This window comes from Copadichromis virginalis, linkage group LG6, assembly GCF_057382275.1.
Source record: "Copadichromis virginalis isolate Kocher_CV1m ecotype Utaka linkage group LG6, C_Virginalis_male_GT1.1, whole genome shotgun sequence".
NCBI lineage: Eukaryota > Metazoa > Chordata > Actinopteri > Cichliformes > Cichlidae > Copadichromis > Copadichromis virginalis.
In genome coordinates, this window is record NC_140623.1 from 24,303,519 (window position 1) to 24,324,878 (window position 21,360).

The 21,360-nt window shown below is 40.2% G+C and overlaps 3 protein-coding genes across 6 annotated transcripts in view; 2 read left to right on the forward strand and 1 right to left on the reverse strand.

Annotated features, from left to right (window-relative positions):
• The window catches only part of pds5a (PDS5 cohesin associated factor A), a 39,021-nt gene extending 35,511 nt beyond the window's left edge, over positions 1 to 3,510 (forward strand). For all 3 annotated transcript variants that reach the window (XM_085459361.1, XM_085459365.1, XM_085459363.1), the window contains exon 33: positions 437 to 3,510. In XM_085459361.1, coding sequence (XP_085315487.1) covers positions 437 to 440 — 4 coding nt within the window. In that variant the 3' untranslated portion in view covers positions 441 to 3,510. The remainder of the gene's footprint in view (positions 1 to 436) is intronic.
• ube2kb (ubiquitin-conjugating enzyme E2Kb (UBC1 homolog, yeast)) lies at positions 3,292 to 9,362 on the reverse strand. The gene is made up of 7 exons (XM_085459367.1): positions 9,058 to 9,362; positions 8,135 to 8,228; positions 7,984 to 8,042; positions 6,376 to 6,458; positions 6,197 to 6,296; positions 5,881 to 6,009; positions 3,292 to 3,910 (listed from the first exon to the last, which is right to left on the reverse strand). Exons 1-7 carry the CDS (start codon positions 9,118 to 9,120, stop codon positions 3,836 to 3,838), a joined length of 603 nt encoding a protein of 200 aa, XP_085315493.1. The 5' UTR covers positions 9,121 to 9,362; the 3' UTR covers positions 3,292 to 3,835.
• On the forward strand, positions 8,835 to 20,457 carry smim14 (small integral membrane protein 14). 2 transcript variants are annotated; one of them, XM_085459369.1, is made up of 5 exons: positions 8,835 to 8,942; positions 14,248 to 14,343; positions 15,035 to 15,083; positions 15,201 to 15,355; positions 18,127 to 20,457. In XM_085459369.1, the coding sequence occupies exons 2-5, from the start codon at positions 14,269 to 14,271 to the stop codon at positions 18,163 to 18,165; spliced, it is 318 nt and encodes a 105-aa protein (XP_085315495.1). In that variant the 5' UTR covers positions 8,835 to 8,942; positions 14,248 to 14,268; the 3' UTR covers positions 18,166 to 20,457. The 2 variants fall into 2 exon arrangements, with proteins under 2 accessions (XP_085315495.1, XP_085315494.1); XM_085459368.1 differs by lacking the exon at positions 8,835 to 8,942 and adding an exon at positions 11,291 to 11,450.
• The last annotated feature ends 903 nt before the right edge of the window (positions 20,458 to 21,360 follow it).

Here is a 21,360-nt window from a genome sequence, read left to right on the forward strand (position 1 = left end):
TTGTTGGTTTATGGGGTTCTTTGTGTAGCTATATCCCTCATCACTGGCTTTCAAAATGGCAGTTTTGATTTTTGCAAAGGAGTCACTAATGTGACGCCACCGTACAGTCTGTCGGTGCAGAGAGTGCCTACTCTGATGTAGGAGCTTTAAAAACCCTCCTCTGGGGTAATGAAAATATTCCTGTGGTCTGAAAGTGATTACTGTTCCTACAGGTTTTAGGGGCAACCTGCATTACAAAGTGATCACTACTGAGATGTTGCTCAGAATTGACCTTTTAGTTTTTACAGATGTTTGTACAAGTTGATGAACTCTTGGGGAGATCCCTGATTTAAAGGAACAACCTAAATATTATCTAAGGATTTGTGTACATGTTACGTTGATGATGATGATGATGATGATGATTGCGCCGACACTGACTCAAAACTTCGTCTTTCAGGTAAAGAGGAAACCACTGAAGGTGAAACCAAGACTGTAGAGACTGGGCCAGACTCTTCCTTATATCCTCCCAACCCTGCGTACAAGCTCCTCTGACTCTTACAGCTTTCCTGGATACATTATGGACCTTTCTTAAAACACACACACAGGCACACACACAAACACACACACACTCTAGAAGGTTTTACCTTGTAGTCATGATTTGAAGCTCATTGTATGTAGGTCTTACTCAGAATCATGTTATTTTTTTCCTTTGTGTTTGTTGCTCTTTGCTTCTTTTGTGGAGCCATTTTTAAGAAAAAACAGGATGGATATTTTACAGCCGATTTAATCTGGTTATGATTGTTGCTTATTAAATCCCCTGGGAAAATCCTACTGTACGTCTCTTGACCTCTTCCTCTTTGTGTCTGAGTTGCACAGTATTTTTTTTTTTTTTTTTCTCATCGGTTTTTTACACAGTTATATTTTGTAAATATGCCTGTGTAACTTTCCACTGAAAACTTTTTGAATATCTAAGTGAAAACAGTTAAAATCTTTGCAGCAGTTGGCTTAAATATGGGAACACCTGATGCGTTTAACAGACGTACCGGCACCAAAATTTTATACACTTTGGTAAGTTTAGGTTTCTAACTTTGGTATGTTTAGGTGCTTTCGCTTGTTTATAGCATCACAAGGCCAGTTAGAAACTTGCAGGTGCTTCTCAAGTGACACCAGTAATGCTTTTAAAGGCCTTTTGATTTATTTCCAGTGCGTGTAAATGGACAAAATTAAGCGGTCAAGCATTTCTGGATACTGTGCTCCCAGCTCTGCTCGCTGCCTCGTGCCCTGGACATGTCAGAGGCTCTGAAAATGAGCTGGGTTTTAATGACTTTTGTTTTCTTTTTTCTTTTTTTTACTTCTGAAGTACGTCACTTTGGATTGCATAAATGATATATAACTATCCAAGTATGTGTTCAGGTTTTTGTTCATCTTTTATGATTGAATATTTTTTGTACTTTTGTCAGTTTTCTGTTGGGTTATTCCTGATTTTTAAGCATCGAGTGAGTGGATGCCATGTGGGTTGTGTTGATGACGGGGACTAAATATGCCTATACTCATGATCATATTTAATTTTTTCCAAAAAGAAAAAAAAAATAAATGCTTTTAGATGTTATGGTGCAGTGCGTTTGTCTCTATGCCTGTGTTTTGGAAGTGCAGATTTCAAAAACAGGTGATTTTTCCACTTTTTTTTCTTTTCTTTTTTTTATTCAAAGAAACATGACACTGTCACAATAAATAACCATGCTTTTTATACTGCGGATGCTTGCTTCCGAGGACAAGGAAAAAAAATAAGTCTCAACCCAAATGGAGAAACTGAGATGCAACAGGCCCCTTTTCTATGCTTGTAATCGTGCAATATTGTACATCATGAGGAAGACTGGGGAGGGTGTCCGTTTTTGTCTTTTTCTTAGAAAATATTCGATCCAGCCATCAATGGTGCACTCTAGTGATAAGATGGCTCTTTATTAAGAACCAAACCCAGCTATTTACAAGTAAGGGAGATGGCGTGTGCATTCTGCCTGCCTATGAACTTCCTTTTTTTTCCCCCCATTGTGAGCAAAGACTGCTGCACATTAACTCCATGTTGCAGTGTAATACACTGCTGTGCTGGTAGGGACTGAGCTGGAGGTTAAGCAAAATAATTCCTTTATTAAAAACAGAATGGCCCCTTGTGTGGGGATGCATCTACACCCTTTCTCTAAATGCCAAACATGTTTTTACAGTCCATGTACCTCAAAATCAAAAATATGTGAAAACACTTCCCAGGTCTGCTATTTTACTTCATAGAATAACAGAGGAGTTCCAGCCTCTTTTACTACCTAGAAGACATAGTTCAAAGACGACCTCAGTGAGTGTTTTATTTGGCTGTGTCGTAAAGCATGTTTGGGAATATAGGACATCACCTATATACCTGTATATATGGCCAAAGCCTTTGATTGACTGGATCAGCAATAAAGTGTACAGCGCCGCCTCCTATTGGTTATGTTAATGAGCAGATCCTCAATCTGTGGCCGAGGATGTGCGTATGGTTAAAAAAAAATAAAAAAATAAAACAGCACTGCAAACCCAAATCCTTAATGTCACTCATCAGAATCTTCCTCTCAAATGTCTGAAAAAAAATTCCATTCGCTTTCCATCAACGTGTTCGGTAGGGCTTTGGTTCCCTACCAGTGTAACGCCAAACTGGGTGGTGCTTGGTGGCTTTCCCCATCAGAAGTTCCAGGTGTCTGATTATATAGAATGAGTCCTGTGAGATCCAAGAGTGTAGGAGAGGGGTGTTAAACCAAACAAACACCCACTGCATCATCTGGCCAAATCAAAATAAAGGCAACAACATGAAAGGACAAACACGTGCACAAAAAAAAAAAAGTTGGACTGTAGATGATAGCAGAAAAAGTGGCTGAGCTGGCTGTTAGCTCCTGTGCCATGAGGGCCAAGATTTTGGCTGTGCCACCCTTTAAAAAAAAAAAAAAAATACATTCAGAGGGACTTCTCATGGATCACAAAAGCATGAACACATTTATCTCCTTACAATTGTAAACTAGGCATAGTTTATATTTAAAATCTGTTTTACAATGCCATGTAAGAAAAAAAAAAAAGTACATCCCCACTGTATTTTCAAATTTACACAGATCTATTTACAGATTTTTCTTCTGTGCATGTGTGCAGATGTTGGCAGATGTGTGTGTGTGATTTTGTTCTAAGTCTACATACAGAAAATAAAACCTGTACATCCAAACTTCTGTAGTGGATTGAGGCATCAATGAAAGGTTGTTCAGGAGAAAAAAAACATTACACTGCTCATGCACAGCACTATCCAGTCAAGAAAATTTAATCCAGCAAGACTTTTTTTTTTTCTTTACAGTACTAAAAGTCTGTAGCAGAGAAACACACACGGTCCAACTGGCTGCCGAAGGAATTAAACGGTAATGTAGTGTAGAAGCAGTCAGCAGGCTTTCCTTTCCTTACATTTTACCCTGGAAAATCCACCTGATTACAGCAGCTGTTCGAGCCTTTACAACTTTAAGGAAATTTGTGGGGGGAAAAAATAATGTGTTTAAAGGGCATGGAAGACTGGAGGCATGGGTGGATTTTTTTTTCTTCATTTTTTAAGGGTGGGAGGGCTTAATACTGAAATACACATATTGGGTAGGTGGGAGTAAAGACTCGGCAGGCAACGGGGTGCTGTGCATATTGGCAAATGCAGCGCTACTGGTGTTGACTTAGTAGCAAACAAACTGGTAATAAAAGAAGGCTCAGACTGCCATGGTGGATGGGGTGTTTGTTTTCTGTGTAACAAAAGGCAGTGGTGGAGGAGCTGACACTGTGATGAAGGGTTTTTGGATCCTCACACCTGGCTTCAGTTGCTTAGGAGCAGCTCTGTCGCCGTTTCCACGTCCCAGGATTTTGAAGACAAGGCCGCTATTACTGCATTCTGTATAAAAGGAGGAAGAAAAGTTGAAAAATGATTCTCATCTGAGAATTCGCAGATCTCACAAAGGCTGCAGAGAACAAGAACCACCAACTGCAGCTGGAGTCCATCCACGAGACAAGAAACCCACTGGAGAGAGCTAAATATACTGTTTGTTTGTCTTTAAGTACTGCGGTAATGTAAATGTTTGCATAAGCTTACTGCATAATAATAAATTCAAGAATGCATGCTCACGAACACAAATGAATACTTGTGTGTGTTTTGTGTAATCCATCTTGCAAGGCCAACATTTACAAGGCTCCAGCCATTTTGAGAAAGTTATTTATACACTAGAGACTATTCTGAACTATAAAGTAAAGAAAAAAGATCCACAGACATAAAAAGGAAGGAATCTACATACTATCTACTACAACTACAATCTACTACTTAAAGCCTTAATTCTGGCAGGTAAGAAGGCCATCAGGAGGAAATGGTTGAGCCCCCAACATTAAACCATATGCACTGCTGAAGGACTTTACAGAGTGAAACCCCCCCCCCCCCCCCCCCAAAAAAAAACCTATGAGTTGAGAATTAAGGCCGTCAATACCTTTGACAAAAATGTGAATAAACTATGTAAAGATAAGTTATAACCTGATGTTTCCAGCTTATCAGCACTGTATATCATGCCCCATTCATTTCTTACTTCTGCACCTGTAAAACGTTCTGGTTTAAATAAAGACTATTAAAAAATACTAATGATAATAAAATTCTGGCTACCGCCAATGCTATCCAATAGCCTCCTACCAGACACATCTATGCTATCAATTTTAAAATCCTATGTTGCCTTGTTCTCAACTTATCGCATTCACTAGATTTTCAGAAAACTTGACCTCTGACTTTAACATTGAGGTCTCTGAGATTCAAACTTCTCCAAGATTTTTAGGGGACACGCTGCCTCATCCTCGAGTTATCGCATTCACAAATTTAGGTATTCACCTTGTCTGCCCGGCTGCCCCGCAGGGTGATGTCAATATTCCGTCAGCCTTTTACAGCTGAGGGGTAAAAATCATTTTAAAAATTATTACATCACCATCCAACTTCAAATCACCCCCCTCCAAAAAAATTACATTATACACATATATTATTGTGTATAATGACCGTATTGAATATAATGCCAGCAACAAACCAGAACACCAATTAATCTCATGCAGCGGTCGATCCAGTTCACAGGTTACTGTAATGTGTAGGCGATCATTGTGTGCCAGTTGGTTTAAATCTGACCAAAACTGCAGCAAGAGTAGTGATTCTTGTGAATTGTAATCGAACAGATGCATGACAGATGGCTCGTCATGGTATGAGTTTGTCCAGCATTCAGCTGAACAAACTAAAAAGTTGACACGCCGCATCTCACTGTTCATTACCAAATATTTCGTTTTTATCATTGGGTAAAAACATGGCGCCAGAGATGGAACAAGTCTTCAGGGAAGTGAATAGAGGGTGTGGGAGGGTAAAACTTCAAAGAATTTGAGCATTTCATTAGCAGATGAGAAAAGAAAAAGGTAGAAGGGCTCAATCTGAGCAGCTCACGTGTCTTATTAGGAAAGAATGAAGCAACAGCTTTCAAAACAAAAGCACTTCTCTTTGTTTCACAAGCACAAAATGCTGTTGAAAGAAGATGTGATGCAACAGTGATGAGCATCGCTCTTTCTAAATGTCTCTAAAGCATGTTGCTGCCATCAAGCTGAAAATAAGCATGTTTCTTAAAATATGATGTTATTATGTTAAATATAAGCTCAGTTTCCCAGACAGCGATTAAGCCTAGTCTTAGACTAAAAATTATTTTATCATTATTTACTTTTTTAATGGAGAGCTTCAGTGAATTTTTCCCTTGCTCTAAAACAAGGGACGATTAATGTTTGGGAAACTGGCTGATAGAGTGTAACTAAATTTTACCTATAAATGTGAGGGCACAACAAAAACAAAGGGGTTCTGACCTTATCGAAGCCCATGGCACAGAGTTTGTCTATTTTACGTGTATAGTCAGGACTGGAGACAGGAGCGCCCGCGTAGACGTGAGACCAAAGCCTCGCAGTCTGTTTGAACATTTCTGGGTTCTGCTTATACTGAGGATTCAGAAATACAGGTCTGTGAGCAACATCACAAAATGAACTAGCAAATATGGCAGATTTTATTTTAGACACAAGTTCACACCAGGTACCGAGACACGTACAGTTACCCAAATATAATTTGGTACTTTAATATCCGATTATAAGCAGACAAAATGCGAGTCGTGCATTAAGTCCTTCCCACCTGGTTTGCTACTACTGCATCCTGTGGATCGTCTGGTTCTGCTGCAGCGAGGAGAGCCTGTAGAGATAACAGCACTGTCCTCAAGGTCATAGCAGCTGCCCTGAGAGAGGGTGAGAGGGCAGGTTAAGTGAATGGAGCACACAGGCACACTGAGAACAGTTCAGATACTTTGCACTTACCACTGGTCTTTTAAAATGTCCAGGCATATTGCTCCGGTCACAGAACTGATATTAGGATGCCAGATCTTAGTGATGAAGCGCACCTAGGACATACAGATGAGGAAGCGTTATCTAGAGAAGAACGTGAGGTGACAGAAAGAAGAAATATTTACAGTTTCTTACAACAGATATGTCAGTATCCAGGCTACACTACAGTAGCTGTCATTTTACCATGTCCTGATGTATTGCAAGCCATTGCGAGGGAAATACTGCAAATTAATGAGCCAGCAGTTATAGTTTATGGCACCACTGCATTTTACATCTAAGTGACAAATTAACTTGATGTATTAAGCATTTAAATTACTGTATAAGCCAAACGCCGGTAGTTTAAACCCGTAAACTGTTACCTAACAGGTTATTTGGTGACATCATTTCAGGGAAAGATTGATTTCTTACCACCCCTGTGTTGAAGGTATGTTTACAAGATTCATTTGGTTACAGGAGGGAGACAATAAATGTTTATTTTCACTATTATCAGTATTAGACTTTCTCTTTTGCTTTTAACATACAAGCTAATAGTGACCAGAAACCTGAAAAGGCTGTTTACAAGTCACGTTATGCTGTTCTCTGTTAGAGCACTAACACAAAAAGGTTTTGTTAATTGAAGCATAATAGCTGAATTTACCTCAAAACTCTGATGCTCATAAGAATTATAAATTGATTCCGGTCAAAGTGCCACATACTCGCTTCTCTTCATTGGCTCACTGTTAAATCCAGAAATGAATATAAAATCCTTCGACTCACATGCAAAATCTTGCATAATCAGGCCCCATGATATCCTAAAGACCTCATATTACTATACACTATACTTCGAATACATATCGTTCTTGGACTGCATACTTGTGGTTCCTAAAGCGTCTAAAAGTAGAATGGGAGGCAGAGGCTTCAGCTTTCACGCCCCTCTTCTGTGAACCAGCTCACATTTTGGATTTGGGAGGCAGACACCATCTTTACTTATAAAATTAGACTTAAAATTGTACATTTTGATAAAGCATATAGTCAGGGCTGGATCAGATAACCCTGAACCCTCCCTTTGTTATGCTGCTACAAGCTCTGACTGCTGCAGGGCTTCCCATGATGCACTGAATGTTTTGCTCATCATTTATCTCCTTACTCTACCTGTTTTTATTCACCACCACTGTATTTAATCATTAAGCTCTGGTTCGCTCTCCTTTAGTTTGCCTTTTGTCCTATTGGTCCCTCTTTTTTCGCTTTCCTCTCACCCCCAACTGGTTGTGGCAGACGGCTGCCCGCTCCCTGAGCCTGGTTCTGCAGGAGATTTCTTGTTGCTATATGGGAGTTTTTCCTTCCCACTGTTGCCAAGTGCTTGCTCACAGGGGATTGATGTTTCTATTATCGTAGAAACATGGGTGCTACATAATTAAAAGTGATTTGAACTGCAGCACTGGGAGCGGTTTTTAGAGTTGGGTACCATGCACAGGGTCACTTAGGCATGAGCAGTGGCAATTAGTGACAACCGATTTTACCAGCTATAACAAAAGTGTACATGTTTTCAAAATAACTGAACAAGGAAGAGAGGCAGAGGATGAAAGGCACTAAAGCAAATACCTTTGGCGGGTTAAAAGGATAGGTTTCTGGGATTTTTATTTCAAGCTGATATCTGCCACCTAGGAAAGAGAGAAAAGCAGACATGCGTTAGTATATCAGACCACATGACGAGTATCACATATCTTGGCCATCGTTTCCAATATTACAGTACCTTCATATGGTGTGTCTGGAGGCCCTGCTATCTCACCCCTCAGCTCTGTGAAGTTCTCGTCCACCAAATCTACTTTAATCTGGTTTTTACTCGTCTGTAGGTTGGAACAAATGCAAAAAAGAAAGAAAGAAAGAAAAAGGAGTTACCCAGCTCATGTCTTCACGTGTTCACATCAAATTGAAAACAAGAAGTCCCTGGCAAGATGGTTGCTAGAAAAGGCACGGCTAGTGTCATTTTGTGTTAACATTAAAAACCAATTTGAGCCCCATTCCCAGAGGAAACACTAGGACAATTCAGGTTAGCACCAAAGTTACAAAACTATAAAACAGCATTAACAGGAGTTGGGCAGGAGGTGATATGACAGCATACACCTTTTAAATAAACGCAGTGTATTCAGACTGTTAACAAACAGCTGATTAACGCCTGATAAGTTTGTTGAACGTTGCAGCAAAACATCACGGCTGCTAATGCTAACTGTGGATACATGTCAAAATAGCGTTAGCAAGCCTTGCTAACTGCCGCTAACTCATTTACTTTGCTAAACAGCTGCGGTTCCCTGCCTGAGGCGCTAACAGGCCACACACTCTAGGTTTACTTGACTTGTGTAATTAAAACAAAGGTGTGCGACGTTGTTTGTTAGGCATTCAGGGCCTGTCAGCTGAGAGAGCCGAATCCCCGGTGTTTCCTGAACACACCCACCTGACATAACAAGGGAGGTTCGCCTGGACGCTGATTTGAAGCTAAAGCTAGCTAAAGTTCTCCTATTTGGGCCTGACCTGCTGCAACAGAGGACCCAAACCTGACTAGGGTAAATCTATTTGGTCACAATAACGGCTGCCGGTAGCGTATATTTTAACAGAGCTGACACAATTTTAAAGAAAGAGCTGAGTAGAAGTGAAAATAAGCCGGTAGCGTTACCGCACCTCTTCGCTTTTGAGAACTTCTTTGAACTCCCGTTTGATCCTTTGGACCGCAATGTTGGCCATGGCTGTGTCTGCTGAGCTGCTGCCGCCGCTGCTGCCTTCAAGCTACACCCGTGGCCCGTCTCCCTGTGTTGTTTGTTTGTTTGTGTGTGTGTGAGGGGGGGGGGGGGAGGCCGCCTGTTCGGTGCTTTCCACACTTACGGAGCTCCTTTCACTTTCACCGTGTATAGCGCTTCTTTCCAGCTCAGCGAGAGTTCGCAGTTCGCCTGCCTGCGCTCAGCGTCAGTCCGTCCAGAACATACACACAGAGAGCAGCTGCATGGAGCACACACTAGAACTTTCATTAATGAGCTCTGGTGACAGTCAACCTGGGTTGATGCTCTTTTGTAACTTCCCTTCAGGGCATTTCTGTCATGGTTTCCATCTGATTGTGAGGGATGTTCTTACTGGAATGGGAACTCTTTCTTACTCACATTTTATCTACATGGTGGTCAGTATCTCTATGTGTGTGTGTGTGTGTGTGTGTATATATATATATATATATATATATACACACACACACACACACACACGCATATACATATATATACACACACACACACGCATATACATATATATATACACACACACACACACACACACACACACACACACACACATATATATATATATATATATATATATATATATATATATATATATATATATATACATACATATATGTATATGTGTGTGTGTGTGTAATGTTCTGCATATATGTTAAAAGCCATATATGCTATTAACAGACACATTGCAGCTTCTGTCACTCCCTAAGTATCTTGTGATAACTGGCGCAGGCAGCTGTCTATGTAGAGTGCACACACTCTTCATCTACAGTTCTTCAGCTTAAACTTAAAACTTTTCAGCTGCATTCACACCTTTGTGGTTTGTAACATGAATGGCATTTCAGTGGCTTTCAACTCTTGGAGGTGCAGAAGAGAGCGGATGGAGGGGGTGGGGGCATGTTATGAGGGGGGATTTGAAGGATGCAAGAGTGAAGGGGAGGTTTATAAGATGATATGATGTATGGTTTGGAGATGTCAAAACTGACAAAAAGACAGAAGGCTGAGCAGGAGGTGACAGAGCTGAAGATTCTCAAGTTTTCCTTGGGATTGACCAGCATGGACAGGAATAGAAATCAGTACATTAGAGGGACAGCTCAGGTTGAGCAGTTTGGAGATAAAGTTGTAGAGACGAGGCTGAGATGGTATGGGCATGTACAGAGGAGGAAAGGAGATATATTGGGCAAAGGATGTTGAAAATGGAGCTGCCAGGCAGTAGGGAAAAGAAGGCCCGCAGAGGAGGTTAATGGATGTAATGGAGGAGGACATGCAGAAGGTTTGTGTGACAGAGATGGATACTAGGGACAGGGTGAGATGGAGGCGGATGATCCATTGTGGCGAACCCTAAAGGGACCAGATGAAAGAAAAGGAGTTGCTTCCATCTCTTACAGATGCATCTTTATAGTCACTAGAATAAACTTTTGTTTCATTCACAGAAGTGAATGTATTCCAGGTTGGTAACAGATGAAAGTAAGGTAAAGAACCTCTCATATTTTTTTTTATATTGATAATAATATTAATAATAACCTCCACATATATTATTATATTCAATGAGGGGGGGGGGGGGGGGGGGTTAATGGTGTGTGTAACTGAGCTTGTAATGTTTCTAAAACTTGGAAAATACAACAGGTTGGTGCTTCTCTGGCTCTTATTTCTAAGTATTGGTGTCTTATAAGCTTATTTGGGAATGGTGATAGATTAACTTCCACTCCCACAGTGACAAAATAAAACCAATAAGTTATATAATAAATAAATAAATAAAAGCCCAGATTCAAAGTTAAAGTATGTGTTGTGCTGCAGAAAGGTATCTCTTTGTTTTCCTTATTTAAAAGAATAGCATTTATATAGTAGCATAAAAATTAAATACTTTAACTAATGAAAACTTTAAGTAATGAAAAGTATTCAAGTCGAATCCACCACCATGTATTTGATTACACAACTGCACAGATGTTGTAGGTTCATGGGCCTCTGTAAGCTGACAGGCAACTGGACTGTTTGTTTACTATCCAGAAAAAGTGATCGTTGCTTGTTGTGATTGGCTCAAAGGGCCCGCCCATCAGACTTTCAGACCAATAAGCAAGACAGCTGTTTGGCTGAACACAGAGCAGAGCCATCGGGGAGCCGCCCCACTCCCGAGGTCCCGGATGAAGAATAGCCGCTGGCTCACGTGTATTAAACAAAACACAGACGGTGGTTTGATGTGTTTGCAGTTTGATGGTCTCTGTGTAGAGCAGCGGTGCAGCTCGGGCCCCTGAGAGACAGTGATCGTTTTATTAACATCACGCCGCTCCAGTAAGTCGCTGTTTTTTGCTCTCATGTCTTTGTTCAGTTAATAACAATCTAAAGACAAGGGAGTGGGGGTGGGGGGTGGAATGGGTGTGAGTTTCCTCTGGCTTGGCTGGCGGGGTTAGCAAGAAGCTAGTGTAAACGTTAGGCTAAATCACGTAATTTTAAAACTACAGGGAAGTAACCGTAGATGTCTTTAACCTCGTTTTAGCTGACTTCCGCAAAAGTGCAGGCATACTGCAACCTTTGTATGTCTGATGTTAAACCTCCTGCAGTCTTAATCGGAAAGCCGCGCAGTGACAGATTACGGTCTTCGGCTTTAGCTGTGTTGATTCAGGTTGTTTGTGGTGTTGTTGCACTACGTTGCTTCACATATTTGTGTTGTTTAGTTTACTGTCATTGACGACAGTGGGGTGGAGGAAAAAAGCTAGCTATAAGCCAATAGAAATTTAACAGCACCACCAAATGAAACCTTTAGAATGCCCATAAAGTTCACCCAACAGCCCTCTAGTTTATTACACAATCTTTCGCTGAAGGCTGTGAGGTTTAGCCAGGTGTGCATCACTGGCCGCTGGGTGTAGTCAGTCTTAGGTAAACATGTTTGGCTTTTTATTTTTTTTATTTTGTTTCTTTGTGGTGTAGACAGATAATTCGGATGTCTATTGTGTGCTGGTGGATGCATGGCAAGAAACATGAAAATAAAATAAGTGGTTGAAAATATCCTAATCACTGTATATATGTTGGCCGCTGTTTTGTTTTTTTGTTTTGTTTTTAAATGATAACAAGATATAATCTTGAAAGAAATGTCAGCCAGTAAAATCAGCCAATCCCATCACAGGTATTCAGTGCATTTAGGCGTGCAGATAAGGTCGAGAAGAACTCCTGAGGTTCATAGTTTGTAAAAGAATGTGGAAGAAAGGGGATTTAAGTGACTTTAAACACAGCGTGAAAGTTGGTGCCAGATGGGCTGTGTTTCAGTAACTGCTGGGTCCTATTCCAGGATGAGGTCTAATTTAAATGGTAAATGGCCTGTATGTATTTCTGTTCGCTTTTACTAGTCCCTAAGGACCCCAAAGCACTTTACATATCCAGTCATCCACCCATTCACACACTGGTGATGGCAAGCTACATTGTAGCCACAGCCACCCTGGGGCGCACCGACAGAGGCGAGGCTGCCGGACACTGGCGCCACCGGGCCCTCTGACCACCACCAGCAGGCAACGGGTGAAGTGTCTTGCCCAAGGACACAACGACCGAGACTGTCTGAGCCGGGGCTCGAACCGGCAACCTTCCGATTACAAGGCGAACTCCCAACTCTTGAGCCACGATCGCCCACAGGGGCTGAGTTTGTTAATCCTGAGTTGAGGGGAAACTCTGGGTTTTCTGTTCCAGAGAGAGCATTAAATTGAACTCTGAGCCAGTGTCCAAGGGGTAACACTGTGTGAACCCAACCTGCTCACTGGCCGGTTTACTTCAACAAACTGAGATTCTATCAGAGCTCATAGCAGCGCAAATCCATTTGCAGAAGCCTCAGTTAGTTTATAGTTTGCAGTTTTTTATACTTAATATGAGCTCTTTTATAATCAACCAATACTCAGTGTAAAGATGTATCCAACAGTTACACTGTAGATTTATTATCAGTGCAAAAAATAAACTCTGTGCTCTCTGTTATAACCTCTGTGACTCTGTGGGCAGTAATTGAGCTGCCACATTGAACCTTGAAGCAAATGGGCTACAGCAGCAGAAGACCACACCTGGTGCTACTCATGTTAGAAATAGGAAGGTTACCGTTCACATGGGCTCATTAAAATTGACAACAGAAGATTGGAAAAATGTTGTCTGGTCTGACCAGTCTCAATTTGTGCAGTGACATTTAGATGATAGAGTTAGAATTTGGCGTAAACAGCCTGAAAGTATGGATTTTCAGGTTTCATATAAGATGATGGTTCAGCGGCCTGAATTGTTGAGGCTGTTGGTAATGTAATGGGCCCAACAAAGTACTGGCAAGGTGTACCCAAGAAAGTGGAAATGAATGTATTTCAGTATCGTTATGAGCTTTAGAAGTTCATCTGGGGTTTGTTATGGGTTTGATAACCACGATTAGACACCTGTAGCAGACATCTGTGTGTTTGTGGTTGTTTTGTTTTTGGGGGGGTGTTTTTTGAACCATTGTCAGTGTGTGTTTCACCTCCATCATTGTCAGCATTAACCAGCTTGATCTTACTCCATCAATGCTTTATCCAAGCCAGAAATAGCTCATCTTCCATTGTCACTCATAATGACAGCAATCATCCAAGTTCTTGCTAGTATGAGCCACTTTATTAGCAGGTTCTAAGCTCATAGTTGGACTGCTAGTTTGTGTCATATGGATTCATCTTTTTTAAAAAAGTATGTTCATACAAAACATGCTAATACACTGAGAGTGCAGAAATCAGCTCTGAATGATCCAACATGGTGTTTCATAAAGGGCTTCATAGAGTGATAAAGGTGAAGGCTATTTTAAATAGAGGCTCAACATTCCACAGTTAAAGTTTATTTTCTCTTTCAAGGTTACTGCGATGAAACTGTGAGATTGGCGGAATATGGGGATTTGTTGGTATTCCCAGCAAAAGCTAGAAAACCGAAATTAACTTTTCACTGTTGCTGACATGCAGCAAAACGAAACGCCAGCACTCTATGCAGAGTCTCCTTACCTGAACAGTCTCCTCCCCCTAATCAGTGTGCGCTTGTAGAACAAGAGGGAGTGTTAGGTTTCTTTCAGTTGTTCATGTACGTCCTAGTTACATGCTGTACTTCTCTTCAGGTGGATACTGTCTGGTGAGGAATGGCGGAGGGAGGCTTTGACCCTTGTGAGTGCATCTGCACGCAGGAGTACGCAATGAGGCGCCTCATCAATTTGGTAAGCGACACAGCTTGGAGGTTTTCTAAATCGCCTCTAATTTAAGTTGAAGAGACGGCGTGTAGACATGTCAAAATATTCAAAGTATGTGGTGTGAAGTGATAACATCATCAGCTGAAGTTTAAAAGGAAACGAAGATCAACTTGCAAGTAAATTCAAGCCTTAAAGAGATGTGGGGAGAAGGAAATGCAAAGCTACATCCTGGTTCCTGCTCAGTGTTTGTCTTGACAGCCTGTCTGCTCTGCCATGCAAAGACAGTTTTATTGCCCTCAGGCTTGTATTGTGCTTGGAAATATACTTTGGCTCTTCTTATTTCAAAATATAACATTTGTTGTTGTGAGTTTCCCAGTTTCATGAAGGACACAGTTCATAGTTACTGTATGGCAGCTTACAGTTGACCTAATTTACATTTGGTGCACAGGTGTAGCCTACATGGCAGAGAGCTGGATACACACTGGGCCATCTGATTTGCTTACAGTGTTAAAGGATGTTGTTCAGATGTCTAAATAATTCTTCGTCATAGCTATAGTGTTTATCTCAGGAACCAGGTAGAGCTCAGATGGTGGCTTTGTAACACTACTCACCACAATATCTCTGCTGGTTAATGAATCAAAGTTAGTAGGCAGTGTCATTTCCTCCCAGTTTGAGGGCAAAGAGTAAATCATTTTGTTCTTCTGTAATTTTCTTCCAGCTGAGGCAATCTCAGTCCTACTGCACAGACACAGAGTGCCCTCAGGAACGTATGTATGAACTTCTCTCAGTGTAGCTCACATTTTGTAAGTGTTTGAACGCACGATAGGACTCAAATGTGTGTCTGAATAAGAAGTATTTTATTTTATTTTATTGTTTTTCTTCAGTGCCAGGTCCCAGTGGGTCAGTGGGCGGGGGAGGTGACCTGACCCTCCCCATGGTTCTGATGGGATGGGCGGTGTTAGCCCTGGTCCTGTTTTTGCTGCGCCCATCCAGTCTCAGGGGAACCCATCATTCTGGCAAGCCCAGTGGACCCCGCAACGTGAGTGCAGATCACACTCATTTTACATAACAAATATATCTGAAATGCAAAGACGTACAGTAATGTGCAAAAGTCTTGAACAGCCACTCATTTCTTTATATTTGCTAGGAAAATTAGAAAGGTGCAGCAGGTGCAGGACAAGACTTTGAGATGATGTTCATCTGCCGGAGACGTGTTTTTAGGCCTGACACTTCCTGACATGTTATCTTTTGCATTTTGTATAGATTCAACTAAAGAAATGGGGAAAATGTTTTTGCAAAAGACAAAGTGACAAAGGTCTTTGCTAGGTTACCTGTTATGTGTATGCACAAAACTAGTTAATGCCTTGCATTAACTACCTGCAAAGTCTGGCTTTTTGAAAACAAAATATAAAGACATGAGGTGTGGCTCAAGACTTTTGCACAGTACTGGAGTTTTGTTTTGTTTTTTCCCTTTTGCCTCCACCTGAACAGTCCAGATACCACGTGCACATTAAATAAAAAGGAAGGTGTTTTATCAGGGAAACATATTTCCTTGAATCTAATAATGCAACGTTTGATTGCTATGAATGAAAGAGAGCTATTATCACAGATGATTAAATAGAAAAGCCAATTTGGTTGTTAATACGCTGTATTCTGCTTCAGGAAATTCGTGGTAAAAATATTACTGAAAAAGGTTTTACATCTGGTGTGTACTGCAGAGTTAGTAGGGCTAACAGCTGCTGCATGAACTTATGTTTAAAAAAAACATAGACCAGTGTTTATGTAGCAATCAGCCTAAAAACACAGGACCTTTAGTCATTGCGATAAGAGACTTGGGAAAGCACAGAGGAAAATCTGCGTCATCTGAAATAAAAAAAAGGTTTTGTTGTAATGAGGTCAGGGGATTAGACAAACCTGATACCTCTCTGACAAGGCACATGTCTTTTATAACAAAAGGCTGCAACATAAAACCAACCAAAATCTCAGAGTAAAACTAACATAAAGTCGCTTCCAAACAAGTTTTTCTGCCACTAAACATTTGATTTTTGAATTTCTCTCTGCCTGCTTTCCTGTCCTTTTCACTTCTGTCAATAAACATTACTAATAGTAATAATAAATGTAATTCTTGGGAATGTTGTTGTCATAGCTCTGTTGATTTTTATAACTGTGTGTATTATTTGAGTTTTAGACAAGTAACATTATTTCCCAATGCAAAAAACGCAGTTGCTGTATTTCAAAGCGGATAGGTTAATATTTGCAAAGATGACTAATTCTCTCCCTGAATAGAAACCAGGAACCTAATATTTATTCTGTGATGTCCTTCACAGACCAAACTGGAGCTTTATTTTAAGGACAACATATTATGACATTGTGGTTATTATGGTTTTGGGGGGTTCTGCTTCCCTTTTATGTGTATGTGACAAAAATCCGCAGAGTTGCAAAGCTCAACTCTAACAGCAAGACTTTCCTATAATCTAATTTTTTATTTTAAAAAGAGGAAAGAATAGCATTTCTGCTATACTTGAGTCTACAAAAAGTGACTATAATGAGCAGCTGCCTCACAAACATTTTTATTTACTATCTATAGCGTCTTGTCCCATCTCTAATGCTAAAATGTCTCAGCAGGTCTGCTAAATCTTCAAAGACTATGTGCTGATTTACAAGACTTGGTGGATTACTTTTGTTCTTGATGCCACTGTCGCCATTAGCTTTATATGGCTAATGAGAAACTGCAGAAACTTCAGACCTTATCTTTGAAATACTAGGAGGAGGGTGTGTGTGTCAGTGTGTTTGCATGTTGCCTTTTGTGTTGTGAAGTGTAGCCTCATCATAACCAACTGCTTTATTAGCAATACAGGAAATGTAAATGGTCAGGATCCAATAATGTTTTTTTAATTTTTATGATAGCAGGTTTACTTGTGACATGTGGGCATGTGCAGATCATCATTTCATTTAAAGCTACAGGTACAGAAACGGCTTATTTGAAGTGGGCTAAATTGAGGGGTATGTGGCCATGTCTGTTAGCTGAAACTTCAGCTCCAAACACTGCGAAGTTTTCCCCAAAGGATCGTGGTTCAAACCTTTGTAAGGGACACTTTTTAAGCCTTTAAAAATCAGTAAAATATTTATAGACATTTTTGGATTTGACTGGTAATTCCATGCTAGGAGTTTTTAAATCCCAGTGATCTTTGAAAATACATTCACAAAAAGCCACTTACAGCTGCTCCCTTATTTACAAGGATTTGCAACAGGTGCAGGAAAACAAAAAAACAAAATATAGCTAACTCTAAGAGTGGCCAAGTGTGGTACATTCTTAAAAAGAATAAATGCTCTGACAAGCCCAGCAATGCCAAAATACATGAAAGACCACAGATGAAGTAAAATGGATGATGACAGAAACTCTTCCTTGGCTAAGAAAAACAGCTTCACATCATCTAACCAAGTCAAGAGCACTCAAGTAGGTAGACTTGTCATCGTCTACAATGACCTTGGCAAAGATGTCTTCCAGAATGGAAATACAGAGGATTCAAAACTATGTGCAAACCACTGGTTACTCTGAAGGACAAGAAAGTCAGATTAGATTTTTGCAGACAACATCTAAAAGAGTTCTTTGGAAGATTAAACCCAGATTAACTTGTACCAGAATGATGGGAAAGGAAATGCTGCAAGCCTGCACACTATCTGTGAGGCAAAACCAAAAAAAAAGGTTAAAAACATTGTCTTTTTTCATGTATTTATACCCAAAATTATTATTTATTTATTATTTATTTATTTATTTATTTATTTCTGGGTTTGTTTTGTTTTTTGCAGAGTGATGGAAGAGAGCCCCCAGCACCACCTATCGACTAGCAGTGGAGCCAAACAAACAGCAAATGTACACCTCCTCTGACTGGAGTTGCACAGTAGCTGCAACCAGGACAGCACCATCTGTCTTTCTGTCAACATTCCCTCACATATCTTTTTCTTTCTTCTTCTGATGCTGCCACAGACTTGTCTTTGATTTCTTATTACTAGAGTCCAACTGATCAACGAGGCCAGCACAACTATGATATTTAAAGGGGACCTATTATAGCTCATGTCCAGCTCCAAAACTTATTTTACTCAATTACAATGGCATGATTTAGAGTTTGAAATGATCCTTTTTTAGGTTATACTTGTCCTGGTGCAGCTCCTTAGCTGGAGAGGTGTTAGCCCCTCCCTCTTTAAGTCAGCTTCATTCTTATTCGCTGCCATGCGCAGAATTTGAAATGAAGGTGGGTGTAGCTTCTATGCTTACAGTCAGAGCTACAAGCCTGATATCAATTAAGGATTACTGCTCTCACTGACATCACAAAGGAGGAAGAGTAGAAAAAACTGAGCAACTTTGACCGTATTTAGTATGAGCATCCACCCATGTAAAAGCATATATGTGACACACATGGGGAAAATGGTGAAAAGCAAAATATGTTCTCTTAAAAACAGTTGCATTTCTCAATTTAAAAGATTTTATCCAGAGGAATGTGATAATAGCTGAACACAATCACATAAAAAATATAAAACTTGGTACGACACATGGCTTTTCATAGCAGAAGTACACACTCAACTACCAAACAGCTGTGGCTTAAAAATATATATCAGTTGGATTTGCTTAAATGAGCAATCGCAGGCATCAGAGCTGGTCCCTGATCCCAGCTCTGATGCCTGCGGATCTGCAGAGACTCGGATGCAAATCTATGATGAAGGAATGTGTCACATAATCGGGGAAGAAGGGAGGGGGCAGTAGTAAAGAGTTCCTGTTGAATCGTTAATTTGTTTTTCCGGTGCTTGAAATAACAAAGGGTGGAGGGTCCTTCAGTCTCTCTCAAACATTCCACACTTCTTACTTTATGAAGATAAAACTCTATACGGTGCCAGTAACCATGACATTTTGTATCATGTTTTAGTTTCATATTTAACCCTGCAGAATTTTTTTGATAAGGTTATAGTCTCATTACAGTAACACAACATAGGATTCTTAATGCAGTGAGTAAGTCTAGTGTGTTTACATTCAGGCCTTGGTGAGATACTCATCTGACTCAAGCAGGTAGTCGGCTCTGCTATATTGACTGTAAGGCTGTCCCTTTAAATAAGGTGGTGCAGCAGCACGTTTGAAGGACAAAATTGAAGTTGATCTGTAAAATGTGAGCAAAATATTTGATGCACACACCAGAGAAAACTATTATTCACCTCCAGTAATACAGAGATGCTTAGCCTCATTTGACAAAATGAAACTATCTGCAGTTATATCATCATCGTATGTTAGGATGATTGTGTGTATTATTGTGCTTTAAAAGAAAATTGTACTAGTACCCAAAATAATACATTATTAGCACTTTTTTGATTCCTTTTGGAGGTCTTGTGTACAGATTAAGCTTTCTAAAAGATGAACGCAATCAAAGTTTCTGCTTCACAACTTCAGTACCACGGTTTGTCAGTGGAAATTAATGAAACGTGCCAATGTGAGTTTTTAGTTTCGAATTATTTGTGTTGAAATGGCAATACTGAGGGGTCCTTTTATGATTTTCACTTTATTTGGGAATGATTTTTCATTTTCCACATTTTAATTGGGAACATTACCGATACTGGAGCCTTACCATAAATAAATATATAGCTCCCTCCTATTGTATTGACCCACACAAAGCAACAAAACCATTGAACCCACATGTTTTCAGAACCATCAGCTGAGTGAGTCTGTTTGTGTTTTGTGAACATCTGTATAGTGTGTGGTTATTAAAGTGTATATGAGCCTTGGGATATATCCCATGGTGTCTGTGATACCAGAAATTACATGCATTAATCTTAAAATGGAAGAGTATTTGTTGAATGCATGGAGGGAGTTTTAAACACATCTGAATCTGGCTGCTCTTCATTATCAGCGAAAGTCCTCTGAATTGTGTTGTACTATGGCTTTCTAGGGTTGTTCTGCGAGGTCACGGGGAAGAGCTGAAAGATTGAAAATGCTGGGTCAATTGTATGGTATCAATGGGGAAGCCATGAGACTATTGAGATGATTGGTGGCATCAAGTAGACCTCAATTTACACTGTTACTGTTTAAGAGTAAAAGGGCTTCAACTATGCACTTTTCCTACAACAAAACAGAAAATAAAAAGACTTATGTCTGAAGCTTGGCTGTGTTTTTGTGTGAAGCTGGCACATTTCCTTCTCATCAGATTTATAATTGATATATGCTTCCAGCCAGAGTAAGAATGTAACACTTACACTTTTAAACATTTGATTATCAGGTGTAGTTGGTGACTCTGAGTATTCAACAAAACCACTGATGGTCTTTCTGTTGTAGCATCAAAGCTACAACAGAATGGCTGAAAAAGAAAAGAATCAAGGTGTTGCAGTGACCCAGTCTAGACCTCAACCTGACTGAAATGCAGTGAAGGGACCCTCAAGAGAGCTGTGCATAAACAAATGCCTGTAAAATCTCAGTGACTCAAGCTATACTGTAATAAACAGTGGGCCAAAATTTCTCAACAGTGATATGAGGGACTGATTAAATCATATAGAAAACCACTTCTTCCAGTTACTGCTGCTAAAAGTGATTCTTTAGTTTTTCACAGGACTGCATATTTGTATGTGTTTGTCATCCTTAAAGATTAGGCTCTCTCTAGTTAAGGTATTTTCAAAATAAATTTTAACAATGTTAACCGTAGCTCAGGGGGTTGGAAATCGCATCTGTAACCGGAAGGTCGCCGGTTTGATCCCTGGGCTCTCTGTCCTGGTCGTTGTGTCCTTGGGCAAGACACTTTACCCTACCGCCTACTGGTGTTGGCCAGAGGGGCCGATGGTGCGATATGGCAGCCTCGCTTCTGTCAGTCTGCCCCAGAGCAGCTGTGGCTACAACTGTAGCTGCCTCCACCAGTGTATGAATGTGAGAGTGAATGAATAGTGGTATTGTAAAGCGCTTTGGGTGCCTTGAAAAGGGCTATATAAATCCAATCCATTATTATTTATGTGATTACTCCTCTTGATAATTAAATCACTTATTCAAAAAAAAGTGGTCCTTATTAATATCAA

What these genes read in the sequence shown, in the direction of transcription:
- ube2kb (XM_085459367.1), bottom strand. Translation starts at nt 9,120, where the DNA reads ATGGCCAACATTGCGGTCCAAAGGATCAAACGGGAGTTCAAAGAAGTT. An exon ending in AAGTTCTCAAAAGCGAAGAG is followed by an intron (nt 8,229 to 9,057) that starts GTGCGGTAACGC and finishes TCCAACCTACAG; the next exon opens with ACGAGTAAAAACCAGATTAA. An exon ending in GACATTTTAAAAGACCAGTG is followed by an intron (nt 6,297 to 6,375) that starts GTAAGTGCAAAG and finishes ACCCTCTCTCAG; the next exon opens with GGCAGCTGCTATGACCTTGA.
- smim14 (XM_085459369.1), top strand. Translation starts at nt 14,269, where the DNA reads ATGGCGGAGGGAGGCTTTGACCCTTGTGAGTGCATCTGCACGCAGGAG. An exon ending in TGAGGCGCCTCATCAATTTG is followed by an intron (nt 14,344 to 15,034) that starts GTAAGCGACACA and finishes ATTTTCTTCCAG; the next exon opens with CTGAGGCAATCTCAGTCCTA. An exon ending in AGCCCAGTGGACCCCGCAAC is followed by an intron (nt 15,356 to 18,126) that starts GTGAGTGCAGAT and finishes TGTTTTTTGCAG; the next exon opens with AGTGATGGAAGAGAGCCCCC.